We start from the raw sequence: 18467 nt of genomic DNA, 5'->3' as shown, positions 1-18467 counted from the left end.
AAACAGCATATTTGTATAATTTTATTTTCGTTTTATTTGTGTTTTTCGATTTTCTGTTTATTGTTAAAGAATCTTACGAATCCAATTTTTTAATGTATTTTACAGACGGAAGTGTTATGCTAACATTCGCGCTTGTTTTGCGTGTTTTTTTTTTTTTGTTTGTTTGTTTTTGTTTTTAGTAAATAATTAACATATTTAATGTACATCAGTTAAACCAAATGTTAAGGCTAAAAACTCTACTCTTATTATTCAAAAATTCGCACTTAAAAGTTATGCAAAATACTTAATTTACAGTAAAAATGATTACATTGAAATTTCCTTCAAATAATTTATACGTAATTTCTTGTGTAATTCTGTAAAACTAATTTTCTTTAATTTTTTTTTCCATTTTCTTTACGAAATTTATTTAAATGTATATTGTATCTAAATGTATTTTAGTATTATACAGCTCTTAAATAAATTAACAATATATATTTTTTGTTTTTATATAAAATCGTTTTCTTAAATTAGCATTTTGTATTTTACACTTTCTTACAAAAATCGTTCTTGTGTTTGTTTTCTATGTACATAAAGAATAACCCAAAGAAAAAACAACAAATTCTTAAAGTAAATATAATATAATTGTTATCCTTCTACCTCCAAAAGCATTTAAATATATTAGAAAACTTTTAAAAAAAATCGTGTTTTTTAAGATGGCTTCCAATCTAAAACTCAATTATTTTTTAAAGCATTTTTCTCAAATACTTCGAAGAAGTAAAAAGAAAATGTTCTGGCCATACTTCAAGGGAATTAATTTATATTTTGCTTTGTTTTAAAGAGAAGTCTAAAATTTCCGAAGCGAAATTTATGAACAAAGAACATTTAAGATTGAGTTTAAGCAATATTAATATTCTCGAAGTAGTCCCAAAAAGTATTTAATTGTCAGACCAAATTAATTTAACCATGCGACCTCAATAAAATATGAAACTTTCATTTTAGAAGAGACAATTTGGAACCAGCTTAAACAGCGAAAACTTTCGAATTTTGAAATAATTCTAGCATTAAATTAAATACTATAAAATAATTCTGCAAATCCAAATGATTTTAACTGCCTGTAAAATTGGTTAAATACAAAAATAAAATAAATTTGTTTTTATTTATTTTGGATTTGTAATTCTTAAATATTAAATTAGTTATGACATATTCACAGGGTTAGGTGACTTTCTTATTTTGCTGGTATTTCTCGGAGACAACCTTGAGTAAATTGTTTTTAAAAACGAGAAAATAATAAATCAATCCATAAATAAGAAAGTATATTTTGTTTTAAGGGATTCTGAAGTTTTAAATGAAATATCTGTGCTGGGAGTGGAAAGGGATGGATGCTTACAAGCTAATTACGCGACGGCCTAGTTTAGAGCCTGTTATATACATTGTTTTAATTTTAAATTTGTTGTTTTTAGGCATTTGCTTAAGTTTAATTACGTTCAATTAACTCGCGTTTTGTACTCTTTTTTTCAATGTTTTAGCTTACATACTAAAGTAGCATTTGTTTTTTCTTTTCTTTTTCGTTTTTTTTTTCTTTTCGGTTTTCTTTTTTTTTTGTGTTAAAACTAACAATTAAAATATTTTTTTGTGAATTTTATGTACAAATATTTAACAATATGCGATTCGCTCTTACGTGTTTGCAAATTTATATATTTACAGTTTAGTTCCATTTATTTTGGTTTATAGTATTGCTTGCGTTTTAAGCCTGGTTATGTTGTTATCAATTTCCGTTTTAATAAGATTTGGGGGGTAGTTCATATTTTTTTCTCTTCTCTTATAAACTTTACAACTATTTTAGGTTAATGAATAGAGCAAAAAAAAAAAAAAAAAAATCAATAATTATATATATTGTGTACTCGTATTTTCTTTTGCATATTTCAATTAGTATAAATAAAAGTAAAAATTCTTGAAACTCTACGCAACTAAAAATGTATAATAATAAAAAATGATTTGTATATTAATGCATATATGCATTTAAATTAGTTTAAAACAAAAGGGAATTTAATGTTAACTAACAAGTTGCTTAATTTGTTTTTTTTTTTTTTTTTTTTTTTGTTGTTTTTCAATTAGTTTGTTTCTTCTGTATTACTAAGCATTTTATACGTTTTATATCGATTATACCTATTTATATATACTACTATATAAAGATATATCTATGGAGTAGAATTACATAAGTTGCTCGACTGTTACGAAAAGAAAAAAAAACAAAAACGCGACGACTTTAACTACTAGTTAGTTTAGCAGAAGGTATTTCTTATTTTTCGTTTTTCGTTTTAGTTTTCTTGAAAATTACATTGCTGCTGTCTATTACATATAAACATATAGAGATATATGTATTCAAGTAGTATTAATTATAGCGAGTTATAGCGTTTACAACAAAAATAATAAGGATTTAATTTTTGTGACTGCCGCTGCGTTTCTTCCGGGATCCTCTGTACATTTGCATAAATAAGGAAAAATCGCGCTTGGCATATGTTATATATAGATTATCCAGTGGATACGCCAGCAATTGGTTAGCAATACAGATTCGGATTGTATTTAACTGGGCTTCATTTTTGGTTTATCCTGGTTTTAAGTCCATCAATTGGAGATTGCTGTGGAAGAAAAATGTTTGTCATTATAAATTTGAGCATGTTGAGTTATTTGTTACAACTATCTTATAAAAATAGTTTCATGTTTCACCTACCCATCAACTGCTCAGCCTATGGCCTTGCGCCTAGGCACCATCTCGCCTGGAGCCCGCTGCAGCTGCCTTATCCACTATGCTACCGGCAGCTGTTGTGCTGGCGCCCAGGCGCTCGATGACACGCGAATCACAGGAAATGGTGCGCTGCAGGCAACGTGAACGTTCGCTCATCTTCTCCTGCTGCTGCTCCAGCAACGTGGGCGCCGCATTAAAGTGGCCACCTGCGATAGAAGAGCGTACATTGGATAAGCTATGGATATATACTTGGCAATTAAGAGCTTACCCTTGGGCTTGTCGTCGAACATGTGCAACTTGTGGGCGGTACTCAGGATGCTGTTGACCGTGCTCAGCGTAGCTGCCGCTGAGTTTACCACAGAGTTCTTTGTGTTGCTCTTGGCCGCCGAAGATTGCTGTTGCTGCTGTGACAACTGCTGCTGCTGCTGCTGGTAGTGGTGATTGTTGCTGTTGTTGTTCTGGTTTTGGTGAACGCTTATGGAATTGCGACGCTCACGCATCGCCTGAAAGCGTTCCGGTGACTGCAGCGAACATTTGTTGATGGTCTGCGGCTTGGCAAAGCAGCGCTCCGTTGGCGGCGTTGTAGGCGTCGTTGGCGTTGTCGGCGCCGTATCTACAGAGGGCCGATGCCGCATGCGATACTCACTAATGGACAGCTTGCGCTTGGGCATTGGCGCCGGCTCTGGCACTGTCAGCATAGGGTTCAGGCGCGGATCATGGCTGGCAGTTCGTGTGTACAGCTTAAGCGGTGTTGTTGCCGGCGGCGGCATGCTCTCCAGCGCCGAAATAGCTATACTGTTGGCAGCAGCTGCTGCTGCTGCTGGCGTGATAATTGCTGCAGCTGTTGATGGTGATGCAACAACAACAGCTGGTACTGCCGCCGCCGTCGCCGCCGCCGCTTTCGTTTTGGTGGCCTCCAAATACTCGGCCAAACTGGGCATGCTGCTGATGCTGCTGCTGCTGTTGATTTTGGCCATCGGCGAGGACACCAAAGCTGCGCTCGATGGCAACGCGGGTGGCTCTTGCAGTTTGCCATAAATCGTATTGTAAAACGGCAATTGCTTAGCTGCCGAGCAGGCGCTACCGGCAACCACAAGGGGCACCGACATCGACATGGGCATGGACATGGCGGCTGGCGTTGCGAGTGTGGGTTGTGTTATCAGCACGGGTATTGGGGCTGCTGATATGGGTACGGGTTGTACAGTGGGCGTGATTGGCTTAGTTAGAGCTGCCTTAATGAGTGCCGGCTTAGACATCGCTGCATTTATAGCGCTTGGTGGTTGTGGCTGTTGCTGTTGCACCTTCTGTTTATTGTTGCCCTTGGTCTTGGTCGACACCTTGTCTTTATCCTTGTCCTTTTGCTTCTTCTCACGATCCTTCTTCTTGCTCTTTTTCTTTTCCTTCTTCTCCTTTTTGATCGCTGCCGCTATAAGCGCCGCCTGCTGGCGACTTCCGCACATTGACTCCCGCCGCCGACTGATGGGCGTCAACTTACCGCTGGCTATGGCCGCCGCCAGGCTCATCGAACCCACTGCCTCCTGCTGCTGCTGATGATGATGGTGATGATGGTGGTTGTTTTCCTTGCGATGCTGCTGCTGTGCTGTTGGAGTCGTGGCAACTGGAGCTGCTACTGCTGCTGTTGTTGTTGCTTGTACATGTTGCTGCGGTGCTTTGCTGCTGTTGAGCAATAAGCTGCTGCTGAGTATTTGGCTGTTGGGTTTGGTTAGCTCCTGCTCAAAGTTGGTTTGACGCTTCTTCGTTGTGGCAAGTATTGCTGATGTGGGCACTATAGCTGTTGGGGGCGTGGCAGGTGTTATGCACATGGACATGGTGCGACGGCGCAGCGCCGATTGTTGCTGCTGCTGTTGCTCGAGCGTGTTGCTGTTATGCTTCGTCTTGCCATTGGCTGTTGCTGTTGCTGCTGTAATAGTCGTCGCCGCCGCTGCCACTGCTGCTGCAGGTGTTGCAGCTGCAACTATTGCTGACAATTGCTGCTGCTGTTTGCTCTCTTTGGGCTGCTTCTTTTTGGGCTCAGGCGGCGCCGCCGCCACCAAAGCGGCAATGGCAGCTGCCTTCAGCTTGTCCTTCTCCTTGGACTTCTTTTTATCCTTTTTCGACTTCTTCAGCTGCTTGTCGCGCTCGCGCTTCTCATCTTTCTCCTTGCTCGACTTCTTGGCGGGCAGATCTACGCCAGCAGTGTTGCTGCTGTTGCCCTTGCTGGAGGAGTTGCTGCTGCTGCTGGTCGCCTTCTTGTTGCGCGATTGCAAGTAGGATATATTCTCTGCATGGAAAGATAACAAGCGCTCTTGTATATCCAGTTCGGTCAGATTTTTGCTGCTTGCTGCAGGCGTTTCCATCGCTAGCGTTGCTGTTGCTGATGTGGGTGTTGCTATTGCTTTAGTAGCTGCTGCTGTTGCTGCCGCTGGTGTTGAGTTCACTTCCAGTTTAGGCTTCTTTTTGAGTGGTTCCTCTTCTTCTTTCACAGGTGCTATGCGCGCCTTGATAGCAGGCTTTACCGAATCCACAATGGCTGCAGTTGTTATTGTTGTTGTTGCTGTTGCTGATGGCGTTGCTGCTGCTGCTGCTGCCGCTGTGCGCAGCAGCGATTCACCCGGTTTGGGCTCCGGAATTGGCGCGACTTTGCTGGCAATCGGTTGAGCTGCTGGCTCTGGTTTAATCTCTACCTTCGGCTCCATTTTGGCCACCCGTTGTTTCTCCTCTGTCAAAGTCTCTGGCTTGGGTTGCTGTTGTTGTTGTTGTTGTTGGTGATCTTGTTGCTGTTGCTGCTGCTCCTGCTGTTGTTCCTCCTGCTCGCGCTTGACCTTCAGCAGCTCCTCGAACTTATCGCACGCCTGACTCTCCTCACGCTCCACATCAATCTTGACATCCTCCGCTGCGGCACTCGTGTCCTCTGGCTCGATCTTAACCAGATTGTCCTCGGCCACAATTTGCTGTGCGCCTGGACTGGGTGAGCGCAAGATGTCCACATCGTCATCCTGCTCAAAGTGCTGCTGTGTCTCGACTTTCAAGTGCTCCGTTTTCGGTTCCAATTGCTCCACCTTATTCTCCTCCTCGCCGGCGCTGCCAATGACATCGATATGCGGCTCCTCGGCTGCCGTCGCCTCAAGTCCACCATTGCTGATGACCACCAAACGTCGCTTCTTAAGCGGCGTGCTAAAACCATTGGACAGCAGCGGCGAAGTCTGCTGCTGCTGTTGTGGCGATATGCTGGGCGTGGGCGTAACCGGTGCCTGGGTCTGAATCTCATCGGTGGTCTCCTCGCTAATGGCCTGTCGCAGCCAGCGCTTCTTAACCGACGAATTGTTCTGCACCGAAGGCATCTGTGAGCGCTCTGTGGCCTCCACTTGATGTATAAACTGTTCCACCTTGAGGAGAGCTGGAGCTGGCGTATCCAATTGCATTTGCTGTTGGGGAATGTGCTGCACCTGCTGTTGCTGTTGCAGTTGCTCCCTGGAGCCGTTTATTTCGCTCATGGCCGCCTGCACCAGGCTGTCTAGGCCGGATTGTTGCTGGTGCTCGCATTGCTCCGATTGAAACCAGCTGGACATGAGCGTTTTCTTGGTCTTCGCGCCACTGGGCGGATACTTGAACTCGCCAACTGAAGGTGACTGCAACGGATTCACTAGCGACTGCATCTGATGCTGCTGCTGCTGCTGTGGCGGCGGTTGTTGCTCAAGTGGACCCATCGCAGCCTCAATTAGCAAACAGGCGCTGCTAACAGCAGATGTTGCTGCTGTCGGCGGCGGCTTGAAGGGCTCGCAGTTATTGTGCGCCAGCGCCAGCAGCAAGTCGGCATCTTGATCCGTCGATTGTTGCTGTTGCTGCTGCTGCTGAAGGATGTTGCTGCTGTTGTTATGCTGCTGCTGTAAGGCTGGCGAGGCAAGCTCCGATTCGGTATGCGATTCAGCATCCGATTCGCTCAGGCTTTTTCTGCGCTTGCTGTTATTGTTGTTGTTGTTGTAGCTGCGACTTACTTTGCGCTTCTTTTTGTTGCGCTTTGCTTTGCTGCTGTTGTTGTTGCTGGTGGTGGGCGTGCCCATGCCCATTACGCTGGAGTCGGCCGACTCGCTAATGGAATTGCTGCTCGCATTGCGTTTGCGTGGCGATGCGGGCGAATTACTGGCACGCTGCTTGCCGCCCAACTGGCGACTGTCCGCGCCGGCAGCTGCTCCGCCTGCCTTCTTACCGCGCGCCTCCTGCTTCTCCATTTTATCAATGGCACGCAATATGGCCTCCAGCTTGCGTTCCTCGCGAGATTTTGGTTTGTCCTTTTTGGCGGCGGGCGTCGATGTTGCTGGTGTGCTGGCTGTTGATGCGGACGTGGTCTCCTCCTCCTTGGCATCCTGTGAGGGGCTGCTGATTGTTGTTGGTGTTGTTATTGCCGCTTTCGCGGGCGTTTTGCGTGCGGCTGGCGTTGCATTATTATTATTGTTGTTGTTATTGCTGCTGCAGTTGTTGTTGTTGTTGTTGTTAGGCTGTAAGGACGCTTTCGTAGGCGTTTTTGTGGGCGATACTGCTGGCTGATATAGCTGTGCTTGTGACGGTTGCTGCTGTGGCGACAACTGTTGCTGCTGTGCTTGATTCAACGACTGCGTTGCTGCTGCTACCTTAATAGGGGTAACAATGTGTGCTGTGGGCGTAGCATGCAACGTTTGCAGCGCACTAACCGCCATCCGTGCCTCATCAGCCAACTGTTGCTGCTGCTGTGCGTAATGTTGCAGCTGCTGCTGCTGTTGTTGTTGCTGCTGCTGTTGTTGCTGCGCTTGTTGCTGCGCTTGTTGCTGCTGTTGTTGTTGCTGCTGCGCTTGTTGCTGTTGCTGTTGCTGCACATTGGCCTGCTGCTGCTGCTGCGGCTGCAGATAGTACGTGGTCATCGGCTGCTGTGCCGCTGCTGCGGCTGCAATTACCGCCAGCGGCTCCTGTTGCTGTTGTGTCTGCAACAGCGAAGGTGTCTGCTGTGTCGGCTTCTGCAGCAGTTGTGGAGATAGCAACATGGGCGTGGGTAGCGCTGCGAGTATTTGCTGCTGTTGCTGTGTCGGACTGCGCTGCAGCAGCGATGTCTGTTGCTGCTGTTGTTGTTGTTGCTGCTGTTGCTGATGCTGCAGCTGCAATGTAGGCGACTGCAACTGCGTCGGTGTGGGCGATGGAATGGACACCGATGGCGACGAGGAGGATGTACAGATTCCGGAATCATGCAGGACACTGGACATAGAAACTGAGCACGAGTTGTTGCTGTTGCCGCCATTGCTGTTGCTACTGCAGAGCATTGCAGCAGCAGCTGTTGCAGTTGCTGTCGCTGATGCCGTCGCCGTTGCACCGGTGCCAACTGTTGCCGTCACCAAGGCCGCCGAACTAGGCTTAAAGCCCAAGTTCAACTGGCTCAGCTGCGGACTATTGAGGCCCATATGGCTGCTGCTCTCACCGCTCGAGGAGGTGGAACGATTGCGTGCTGTTGCCGCTGCCGCTGCAGCTGCTGCCGCCACCGTGCTGCTGCCCAGGCCCATGGTGAGCTGTATGGCTGCCGCGCTGTTGGCAGCTGTTGCCGCTGCCGCTGCAGCAGCGGCCGCCTTGTTACGATGACTGCTGCGCGGCTGGGCGGGCGGGGCCTGCAGCTGCTGTTGGACAGCGAGCGGCAGGGCGAACAGGCAATCGCTGCCCAGATCACAGGCGCAGCGCGTGCTCGTCGGCTGTATGACCGCCGAATGGCATTTCTTCTGTTCGACGGCGGCCAAATCGTGCGGTTCATGCCGCACCGTTATCTCCGTCTGTGCCCGGATGTGCGTCAGCGCCACAATATACAGATGCAGTGTGCCCTTCTCGAAATAATGCTGCAGTTCGGCGTTGGGACGGCAGGAGCGGCGTACGAAGCGCGCATCGTTGCCATAGGTGCGCGTATCGACACAGACTTCTGGTCCCTTGAGGTAGGCGGGCAGCGGTGGTGGCGGATGCTGATGTGCCATCTGGGGATGCGTTTGCATGGGCGCCTCGACTCCGGGCAGCTGATAGAAGAACACAAACTGTCCAGGCGTCTTGTGCACCTTGAAGCTGTTCAAATAGTTGCTCGGCGGCGGCGTATTCATGTTCACGGTGGGATTCTGGGTGCGAAACTGTGTGGTCAGCATGTATTTACCGCGTAGCTCATGAATGGGCGCATGCGGCGCCAGGTCAATGCTGCTGATCAACACCTTGGCACCCGCATAGGGTATCAGTTGGGCGCGCTTCTCCAGTTCGCTGGCACAGCCGCCGGCAATCAGACGCAACGCCTTATTCTCCGTATTCTGTATGCTCTGCAGCAGGCTGGGCTGCTTCTGTATGGCGTGCAGGCGGGCGCGCAGCTCCGGCGAATAATGATTTGTGACCGCGTATTCATAGTGTTCGATCCATTGACGCAAATTGGCCGCATGCTTCTCGGCAGCGGTAAGGGCGGGACTGCTGCCGCTGCCGCTACCATCGCCATTGGATTTGCTCTTGCGCTTGCTGCTCTTCTTTGCCGACTTGGTGCTGGCTGTGCCGCCGCCGGCCGTGCCGCCACTGGCATTCAGTTTATCGCCGCTCTTCTTGCTCTTCTTGAGCGTAGCGGCGGCGCCATCTTTGGTTTTCTTCGATTTCTTGTTTAGACCTGCGACAGCGCCCGTACCAAAGCCGCCATTGGGGCCGGCTCCCAGCCGCTGCTGTTGCTGTTGCTGCTGATGTTGGTGTTGCTGCAGCTCTTGGCTGTTGTACAGTAGTCCACCAGCCGCTGCTGTTGCTCCGGCGCCCAGTGAATTGGCTGCTGCCGCAGCTGAAGCGGCGGCGGCGGCCGCAGCGGCCACTGTCGATGTGGGCGCACCACTTGCCGCCTGTGTGGCCACCAGCAGCATATGCTCCCGTCGCTTTTGACGCTGTAGCGCACGTGCTCTGGCCTTGTCGACGGGTCGCGGCTGGCACAGCTCGCACTGATACTCTTCGGGTATGTTGAGACGGTCAATGCCCATGCAGTCCACGTGCTGCCAGGCGCTGTTGAAGCAAATATTTTGGATTAGTTAGCGTCACATCTTGGCCAGTTCTGGAATACTTACGAGCACTTGTCGCAGCATATCATATAGCCATCATCGTGGGTTAGTTCACATATGCAGCGCGTAACTGAATCATCCTCAGCTTCCGCTTCGGGCGCCGTTTCCGTCTCCTCGCCGGGATCGATGTCGGCACCCGCAAGACGCGAGCTGCCGCTTATAGCCGAGTGAGCATCATCATCGGGCACATGACGTCCAACTGTTCAGATAAATTACCAAATTTAGTTTAGCGCTTGGCCAAGAGCAGAATTCACATTTAGTAGAACTTACGCTGCTGCCCAAAGTAACTGCTATAGCTGCCTGGAGCTGGTGCGGCGCCTGCCACCGTTACGCCAATGCCGCCAAGGGACCATTGCTGTGGCTGCTGTTGCTGCGCGGATGTGGATCCAGTTCCAGTTGCTGCCTGCTGCTGCTGCTGTTGTTGCTGCTGCTGCTGCTGGGAGGCGTACGTGTGATCCTGCATTATAGCATGCAATTGCTGCAAACGCAAATCCTGCGTGTGCACGGGCACTGGTCGCACCTCCTCAATGTACAGCTCCTCCTCGTTTGCACTTAACTGCGACTGCTGCGAATGTGGTTGTTGCTGCTGCTGCTGCTGGGACTTCAGCATTAGCGTCGTTGCCTCCACGTGAACTGGCGGCAAATGTGTCGCCGCTGGCGAACCCAACGTTAACGCCGTGTGCAGACTCGTATTGGAATTGGTGCGCAGACTGCTGGTCAGATTGTTAATGCTGCTGCTGCTGTGGCTCAGGCTGCACAGGCGATCCAAGAAAATAAATATATAAATATTTGTTAGTTGTGCGCGTTGACAATATTAAAAGACACGATGACTCTTTTTTTTTAACAAAAACCTTTCCGTTCTGATGCCGGCACAGAAGTAAACAGAGCTCGATATCGATAGCTCGAGATGAATCTGTATACAGTAGGTGGGGGTAACACAGCAGCTGCATGCTGCTCAGAATTCAGTTGAACTTTTCCGTATCGAAATTTTCTTCGCTAACAACAAAAACTTTTGTCTAGCTTGAGACAATTTCTATTTTCATATTCAACACAACTGTCAAATGGCAAACAAACTAGATCAAAATTGTATTATAAATGCGCACCTTGACTAATTACTTGAATTGGAAATATTTTTCAATTTTATGCTTCAGTTCGGAATCTAGAACTCGTTTGCAATACTCTATTTACAATTTGACAGCAAATGTGCTGACAATTTCGACTCTTCAAGAACTGCAAATCTGTTTTTGATTACAATATTTATAATATATTTTCGATTCTTATGATCGCGTCGATATAAAAAAAAAACTACTAGAGCTTAAGAAAATACATTTCGTATAAAGGTATCTCTCTTTGATATATTCTCTAGCTATCACAATTTAATATTTCGAATGGATTTTACGACTTTTGCTAAACTGTATTCATCAGATTCAGAGACGTTTTCTGAACAGTTCAAATATCGTAATTCATCGCAAATTAACCATGTCTATATAAAAGAGAATGTTGCTTTAGCAAAACTAATTATTCACCTGTGCTTATAATACTCGACCACATTGGGTGGCGGCTTGCGGATGGTTGCTGCCGTGAGAGCCTCGTGTTGCAGGTGTTGCTGTTTGCGCTCCAGCGATGCGGCCCGACTGCTTGGCGCACTGGCCGATTGGCGACGCGCCGCCGTTGCCGACATGTACGAGGACATTGCGGCACTGCCGCTGGCAAAGCCATGCGAGGAGATGCTCACCGACGGTGTGCTGCAGGAGGTTACCGTGAGATATGTTGCGGTTGATGCGGCTGTTGCTGATGGCGATGGCGACGAGGCTGGTGTCAATGTTGCTGCTGACGAGCTGGGCGACATGGCTGCTGCGGCCGCCTGGTAGTGGGTCAGCAACAGATTACCCGACGATGCTGCAACTGCGTTGCTGCCGCTGCTGCTGTTGTTGTTATTGTTATTGTTGTTGCTGCTGCCGCCGTATATTATTTGCGTGGGCGTTGTTGTTGGCTGCGGCGGCGGCATGCTTGTATTTGTTGTTGCTGCTGTTGGTGTTGTTGGTGTTGTCTGCTGCTGATAGCGCTGCTGCTGCTGACTAAACGACTTTTGGGCCATGCTCTGCAAAATGCGTGCCGACAACTCGTCTGTCATCTGTGTGCCATTCACAATCATCACATCATCGGTGATCAGCGACGATTGATGCTGATGCTGCTGCTGTTGCTGCTGTTGCTGATGATCGGTGCTGCTGCTGTCGCTGCTGCTGCTGCTGTTGTAGTGTATGCGCTTGGGCTGGCCCTGCGGCTGATGCTGCTGTATGACGGTGCCGTGCGAATTGACAAATTTAATGGCGCCCGGCGTGGACTGCTGCAGCATGTAGCCGCCCGTGGCCGATGTTGTCTTCTGCTGCAGCTGCGTGCCCTGCGGCAAATTGGCGGCCAGCTGTTGAAGTGGCTGCTGTTGCAGGACATACTTTGTGTTGCTGCCAGCAGTCAGTTTGCCAAGCTTGTTGGGCGTCAGCTGCTGCTGCTGCTGCTGCTGTTTGCCGTAGACATTCTGCTGCTGCTGCTGCTGCTGAGGGACGGCAGCAATGGACAGTCCGGTAGCTGCGCTGCCAATGCTGTTGTATTGCTTGACAAATTTGGTTTTGACTCCTGCTTTGTGTGTTGCCTGTTGTGACGAGATAAAAGCTTTAAACTGCTGTTGTTGTTGTTGCTGCTGTTGCTGCTGCTGCTGTTGTTGTGGGTGATGTTGCTGCAACATATTGCCAACACTTTTAACAGTTATCTTTTGATTGGCCTTCTTGAGCAGCGCCGCAGCTGCGCCACCCGCTGCTGTCGTTATCGCCGGCCGATTGGCCACAGCATTCACATATTTCTGCTGCGACGCTGCTGCTGGCTGTACAATTATCTGCGGCGGCTGCTGCTGTTGCTGCTGCGGTGGCACATACGATTGCAGTCGCGTTACAACACGTGAGCCCAACGTCACCTTTTGCATTAGCGGCGTTGTTGTTGATGTTGTCTGTTGCGTTGCCTGCGCATAGCCTTGCAATTGTTTTGTATTGGCGCCAGCAGCCACGGTTTTGTAGGCGCTGACAGTGCCAAACTTTTGCTGTTGCTGCTGCTGCTTGATTGCGGGCGTGGCTGTCACATAGGGCAAATTCTTGGCGTTGACATAGTTAAGCTGCTGCTGCTGCTGGGAGGACATAGATGGCGCCTGCTTGGACAGCACCGTGAGATTACTAAGCAAAAGCTTGGAGTTATGTGGCGGCGCCGCGGCGGAGGTATCGATGATGACATTGCTGGTGCTGCCATCGGTAGTGACAATCTTGTAAATTTGCGGATTAAGCAGTTCATGCTGATGCTGCTGCTGCTGCTGGTGATGTGGCATATGCTGCTGTTGCGTGGCTGTCGTACGCACCGCGTACTTTTGAGCGGGCTGCGCTTGAATGGACATGCGCCGCTGCATCGTGCGCTTCAGCTGCGCCTGCGTTGTGAGGCTGCTCCCATCGATGACAATGTGCGGCGGATGCTGCTGCTGCTGCTGCTGTGGCCCACTGATGCCAATTCTGCTGCTGATGCTGTTGTTGCTGCTGCTGTTGCTGTTGCTGCCGCTGCTGACGACAGGTTCCACAAAGACCGTGTCGTGCGTGGACATGGGCATTTTTACAAATTTTTTTGCTCACCAAATAATATTTGTAATATTTGTATATTTTTTTTATATATTTATATGCGGTATATTGTTTTAAAACTAAATTTTTATGCTTTAGACGGGAGCGGGGGCGGGGGATGCTTTTTACTGGTGCTAAGTTTTTGTTGCTCTTTTGCTTCTTATGTTGCTGCTTCTGCTGCTGCTTTTTAACTTTTGGCATTTCACAACACTACTTCACTAGACATCTTTTTCACAAGAAGCTTTTGCCTCTGCGGCCGCCGCAGTTGTTGCTGTTGCTGTTGTTGTTCTTGTAGTTCTTGATCTTGTGACTTTGGCCGCGTTGCGGTGTTGTCCCAGTTGCTGCTGCTTCTATTGGTGATGGTGCCCCCAAACCTTTGGGGGCCTAATGCATAACCAGAAATGCTCTTTTCGGCGGCGTTTGCCTGACCGCTGCTGGCGGCTGCTAATTGTAGGCGGCGCGCATTCAAATTGCAAAAACGATTTCCAACACTGTGCCACATTACATTGTTAGCCATTACAAACATAACGGTGCGTATTGTTCCTTCTACTTCTCTGCTCTGCTGAGTCGACGCTTCCTATTGGCGCGCCTACTGTTACTCTTCCTATTGCAGTTGTATTCTAACACTCGTTGTTCTTGTTCTCGGCGTGTCGTTGTTTTGTTTTGTATTTTGTTCTTCTTGTTTTTGTTATTGTTGTTGTTGTCCAGCACAACGAAACTGCTTAAAATTTAACTCATCAAACGATCTTTCGTTGTATGTTCCATTTGCTGCAAAGAAAAAACATAGAAAACAATTTTAATACAAATGCAAATTAAACTGGGTTTTATTTTTTAGTTATTAAATCCGCTCGCAGTTCAATACATAAACAAAGTTCAAATTTCAACAATCGGTAATCGATAAGTAGCTTCATTTGCTAATCTATCGGACAGTGTTGCCAGATGTTAGTTTAAGGCTTATGTAATTCAAACAACAATAAAAACCAAACGCATGCGCGTCACAAACTTTTGGTATGTACTTTTTTCGTGTGCCAGCCGCGAAGGCTGCATTTGTGCAGCGAGCATAAGCTTAAAGCGAGTAGCTAACAACACATCAACTCGTTAATAGAGAGCCAACAAAAAAGCCGCACACATCAAAGCTCTGCCAAAGCAGACCAAAGTGATACGTTATAAGCCTGCATTGTTTACACACACACTTGCTTGCGTGCGCGTAAGCACAGTGGGGCGGGGACCTTTTGCCATCTAAACCAATCACCCCCCCCCCCCCCCCCCCCCCACACACACACACACACACACACACATCTGTCACTACCTTGTTACGAGTGCATTTAACTTAAAGAAAAAAACCTGTTCTTCTGACTCTTAGTCAGTCATCATTTTAATGGACGACGCAAGTCAAAACCCGCGATGCCATCTAATACATTCTGTAGGGTTCGTTCTGTAATATGCGAAAATAATGTGATTTATATGTGCACCATTGTTTATTCATGTAGACAGTAATCTTGATTAATGTTACTTAAATATATATTCAAAATGGTTAATCTCAATCTTCCTTTCGTGGACCAATTCTCCTATTCAGATTGTGCCTTCCTTTTCTTCTTCTTCTTCTACGCCCAGCCTCAAAGCACAGTGTTTGTTATTTGGCATTTCTGCTATGTACATGTTTATCTAATTTTATAGTATTTCTTTCGCAGTTGCTCTCCACCTAGCTATTCGCATTTACAATTTACATAAGTATATATGTATGTGCGTGTGTGTGTAAGTACGTTGCCAAAGCCAAAGCAAAAAGTGAATGCACTAATTTTGCCTTGGCACCCGGCGCGGCATTCACGGCAGTCGACGACATCGTCGTCTTACTCGCCGCTGCGTTGTTGCTGTTGCAGTTGTTGTTGTTGTTGTTGTTGTTGCTCTTTTAAGTATCTATTGGCAGTTGTAGTTGTTGTCTCCTCTCTTGGCATGCACTTGGTTCTCGTAGCTTCTGAGTGCGCGCCTATTGAAATTTCATTTCGAATTGTAATAAGACTGCCTGCCGGAGGAAGCGAGGGCAACGCATTTACATCCAACTGCTGCTCAATTGAATGCAGCATTTGATGTGTTTGTTTTGTTTTGCTTTTCGGTTTTACATTGCCATCAATTTGAATAGAAATGAGGAAAATATATGTATATAAAAAGCGAATAAGCTGCACACAATTAAATAGACTTGCGAAATGCTAATTGCACAGTCAATGTGTTTATGTAACCCCATGATAGGGTGTAATAAATATGCATGTATGTAAATGCCAAATGAATAACAGATCAATGTATAACAGCTATATTTGGTCAGTTATGTAACGGTATGCATTTCACTGTTATACATATGCAGCAAATGCAAAAGTTCTAGCTCAAAGCCATTTCCATGCCATTCGATGTATGATTCCTCTATATATACATATGTACATATGTAACTGTGAGCACATGTACTATTTCCGTTTCATGATGTATTTCCCAATAGCAGCGTCAAACATAAGCATAGCTCGTCTAGCCCCAAGATAAGAGCAGCAAAAATACATATGTATGTATTTGATTTAGTGTGTGTGCGCGTATAAAAAGCTAGTGTTGTGAAATTAAACGACCCAATTAAAAAAATAAACAAGCATAGATACATGTCTGAATAAATGGGCAGATATGTTAAAGCACGTCATAAGTGTTAATGCGCGAAACAACTGTTTAGCAAAAGCTTTAACCCTACCCCAACCTTCTTTCAAAATGCGCGCCATAAACAATTTGCATTCATGTGTGTGTGTGTGTGTGTGCGGCGTTCAGATGCGAGAGAGCATGTTTGAATGCACATTGCAACTGATTGACACACGTTTACCGCGAATGACCTGTGCCGTGCTGTGCTTTTTAGTAAGCTTTATTGGCGTTAAATACAGAAGGAAAAACTCACTGTGTTTGAAAACGCCAAAACGCCAGAAACGGCATCACAAGCAAAGCTTCCAAAACGGAGAATATCTAATCGGCACACAAACGATCGATAACAATATCTAACACTGAGACTGTCTATCGACTAGCCGTACTCGTTGTAGATGCATCACACTGGGCCTGTGTGGCCAATGACATTACAACAATACGGCTAATATCAGCATTGCCAGTGGGTAATTATATATAGACATACACATACATATGTATGTATGTATGTATGTATGTATGTATGTTTGTTTGTATGTATGTATGTACATCATGGGCAGACACCCACACACCTGCAATTTGGGTGTTGCACACTATCCGCATTTGTTTGTATTTAATGATGCCAGCCCAAGTTGCTAGTGTCAACTAATTGCGTCTTAGTTTTGTTATTCTCGCGCGTATTTAATACGCTTGGAATTGCTTGGATAATTTGTTTGGGGTTTTATCGGATAAGCTTTTAACAGACTAACATTTGCACATATGTTTAATGCATTGTCATTACTGAGTAATTTTTTAAAAAATATATACGTATAATATACATATTAATGCATATGTATGTATGTATGTAATCTAATAGGTTACATATTTAGAAAACTTCTTGCACATCCTCTTTCGCCCATTATACCTACACACAAATCAATGCATGTGTGTGACTGCATGTGTATTAGTACGTACATACACTTGGGTACACATGCATATTTTTGGCGGGGGTGTATGCGCGGCAAATACTGGCATCCCTTGAATTATTGAACATTTTTTTCTGATTTTCGCTTGCATCGGTCATGTTGGGGAGTGTGTGCATATAAGTTTCGTATGCGCCAAAGCATTATATACATATTAAAAACTTGTCCATCAACTTTTGCTTTCATTTTTGCCCATACCACAGAAAGTAGCGAAAAATCGTACAGGGCAGGCGAGGCAAAAATCACGTATGCGTAAAGAGTAGCATTGGCGACGAGTAGAATGGACCATGCGCAAGACAGAGACAAATAGATGAAACACATACCAGTAAAGTGTACAACAGCGGCCAACTTAATGGCGTACAAGCGTGTAAGCGCTAGAATTGGAAATAAATCATTTGACGAAAACATAACACACGCTTGGAGTGTACAGCAAAAATGGAAAAGCAAAGGAAATTGAAAAGAAAAAATATCAAAGCGACGGCGGTGCTGTTCTAGCATATGAAATTTGAATGAAACGCAATTTCAACATGGCGGAAACATCGCAAATTATTTTAATGCATAAAACTGCATGTTTAAAACAAATGTTTTGTATATTAAAACATTGCCAATTAATTTAATGTTGTTTCGATATTTCTGCGCATGTCAAAACAATGCAGCGCGCAAGAAACACACATATAGTGGTGGTAAATCAGAATAAAAAGTACGTGCATAACTTCATTAACATTTTAAAGATTCGAAGTAGACGTATTACAACGAATTGTATGGGCATTTGATTTCATATATTTCACGCACAAATTAACTAAAAACAATAATTCAGTTTCTGTAAATATAAACTTTGCATAGCTGGCAACTCTACGGAGCTCAATTATGCACAACTAACTTCACGTTGCACAAAAGAAAATAGCAAGCAAAACAAATGAACGCGCAAGCTATATGCCAAACACGCGAGTAGGAGCGAGAGCAATATATGCTTGCTTTGGGGGAAAAGTACGAAATTAAATATGGCGACCCACTGTGCGAAAAAAAAAGCTCGAAAATGGCAATATCAGTTATTGTAAACATATAATTTGACAATATGAATGCTTATGACAGTTCACATTATTTGCAGCACAAAGACAACTCGATTGCTGGCAATGTCAAGTGGCAAAGAAATTATTAAACTAAGATTACTATCAATACTGCATGGTTTGCGCGCGCGTTAACTTTTGCTTTGTTTACCAGTATAATTTACTCACCGTGTATGATTATTTTGTTTCACTTAATTGTACACAACACGAGATTTATATGGCATGCTCCGAATTCGGTTTAATATGTAGCATTTGCTTTTTTCGGCACTTGAATTTCGTTTTGCATGCACTTGCTTGTTTTGGTGTTTTTTTTTCACATTTTCACA

The 18467-nt window shown here is 45.8% G+C and overlaps 1 protein-coding gene across 1 annotated transcript; it reads right to left on the bottom strand.

The window, feature by feature from the left end:
* Positions 1–1956: 1956 nt before the first annotated feature.
* On the bottom strand, positions 1957–13479 carry LOC115768917 (pneumococcal serine-rich repeat protein). The gene is made up of 7 exons (XM_030713652.1): positions 11816–13479; positions 11325–11761; positions 10069–10550; positions 9805–9997; positions 2994–9742; positions 2711–2931; positions 1957–2618 (listed from the first exon to the last, which is right to left on the bottom strand). Exons 1-6 carry the CDS (start codon positions 13439–13441, stop codon positions 2741–2743), a joined length of 9678 nt encoding a protein of 3225 aa, XP_030569512.1. The 5' UTR covers positions 13442–13479; the 3' UTR covers positions 1957–2618; positions 2711–2740.
* Between the last annotated feature and the right edge of the window lie 4988 nt (positions 13480–18467).

This window comes from Drosophila novamexicana, unplaced genomic scaffold (genome assembly GCF_003285875.2).
Source record: "Drosophila novamexicana strain 15010-1031.04,08,12 unplaced genomic scaffold, DnovRS2.1 tig00000009-arrow-pilon, whole genome shotgun sequence".
In the NCBI taxonomy this organism is placed as follows: Eukaryota; Metazoa; Arthropoda; class Insecta; order Diptera; family Drosophilidae; genus Drosophila; species Drosophila novamexicana.
The sequence above is the reverse complement of the archived record's forward strand: the minus strand, read 5'-3'. Positions and strand labels throughout refer to the sequence as shown.

Excerpts from the sequence above, each read along its gene's own strand:
- LOC115768917 (XM_030713652.1), bottom strand. The coding sequence starts at position 13,441 with ATGCCCATGTCCACGCACGACACGGTCTTTGTGGAACCTGTCGTCAGC. Across the intron at positions 10,551-11,324 it reads GTCGAGTATTATAAGCACAG|CCTGAGCCACAGCAGCAGCA; the intron begins GTGAATAATTAG and ends TCGCCTGTGCAG. Across the intron at positions 2,932-2,993 it reads GTTCGACGACAAGCCCAAGG|GTGGCCACTTTAATGCGGCG; the intron begins GTAAGCTCTTAA and ends CTTCTATCGCAG.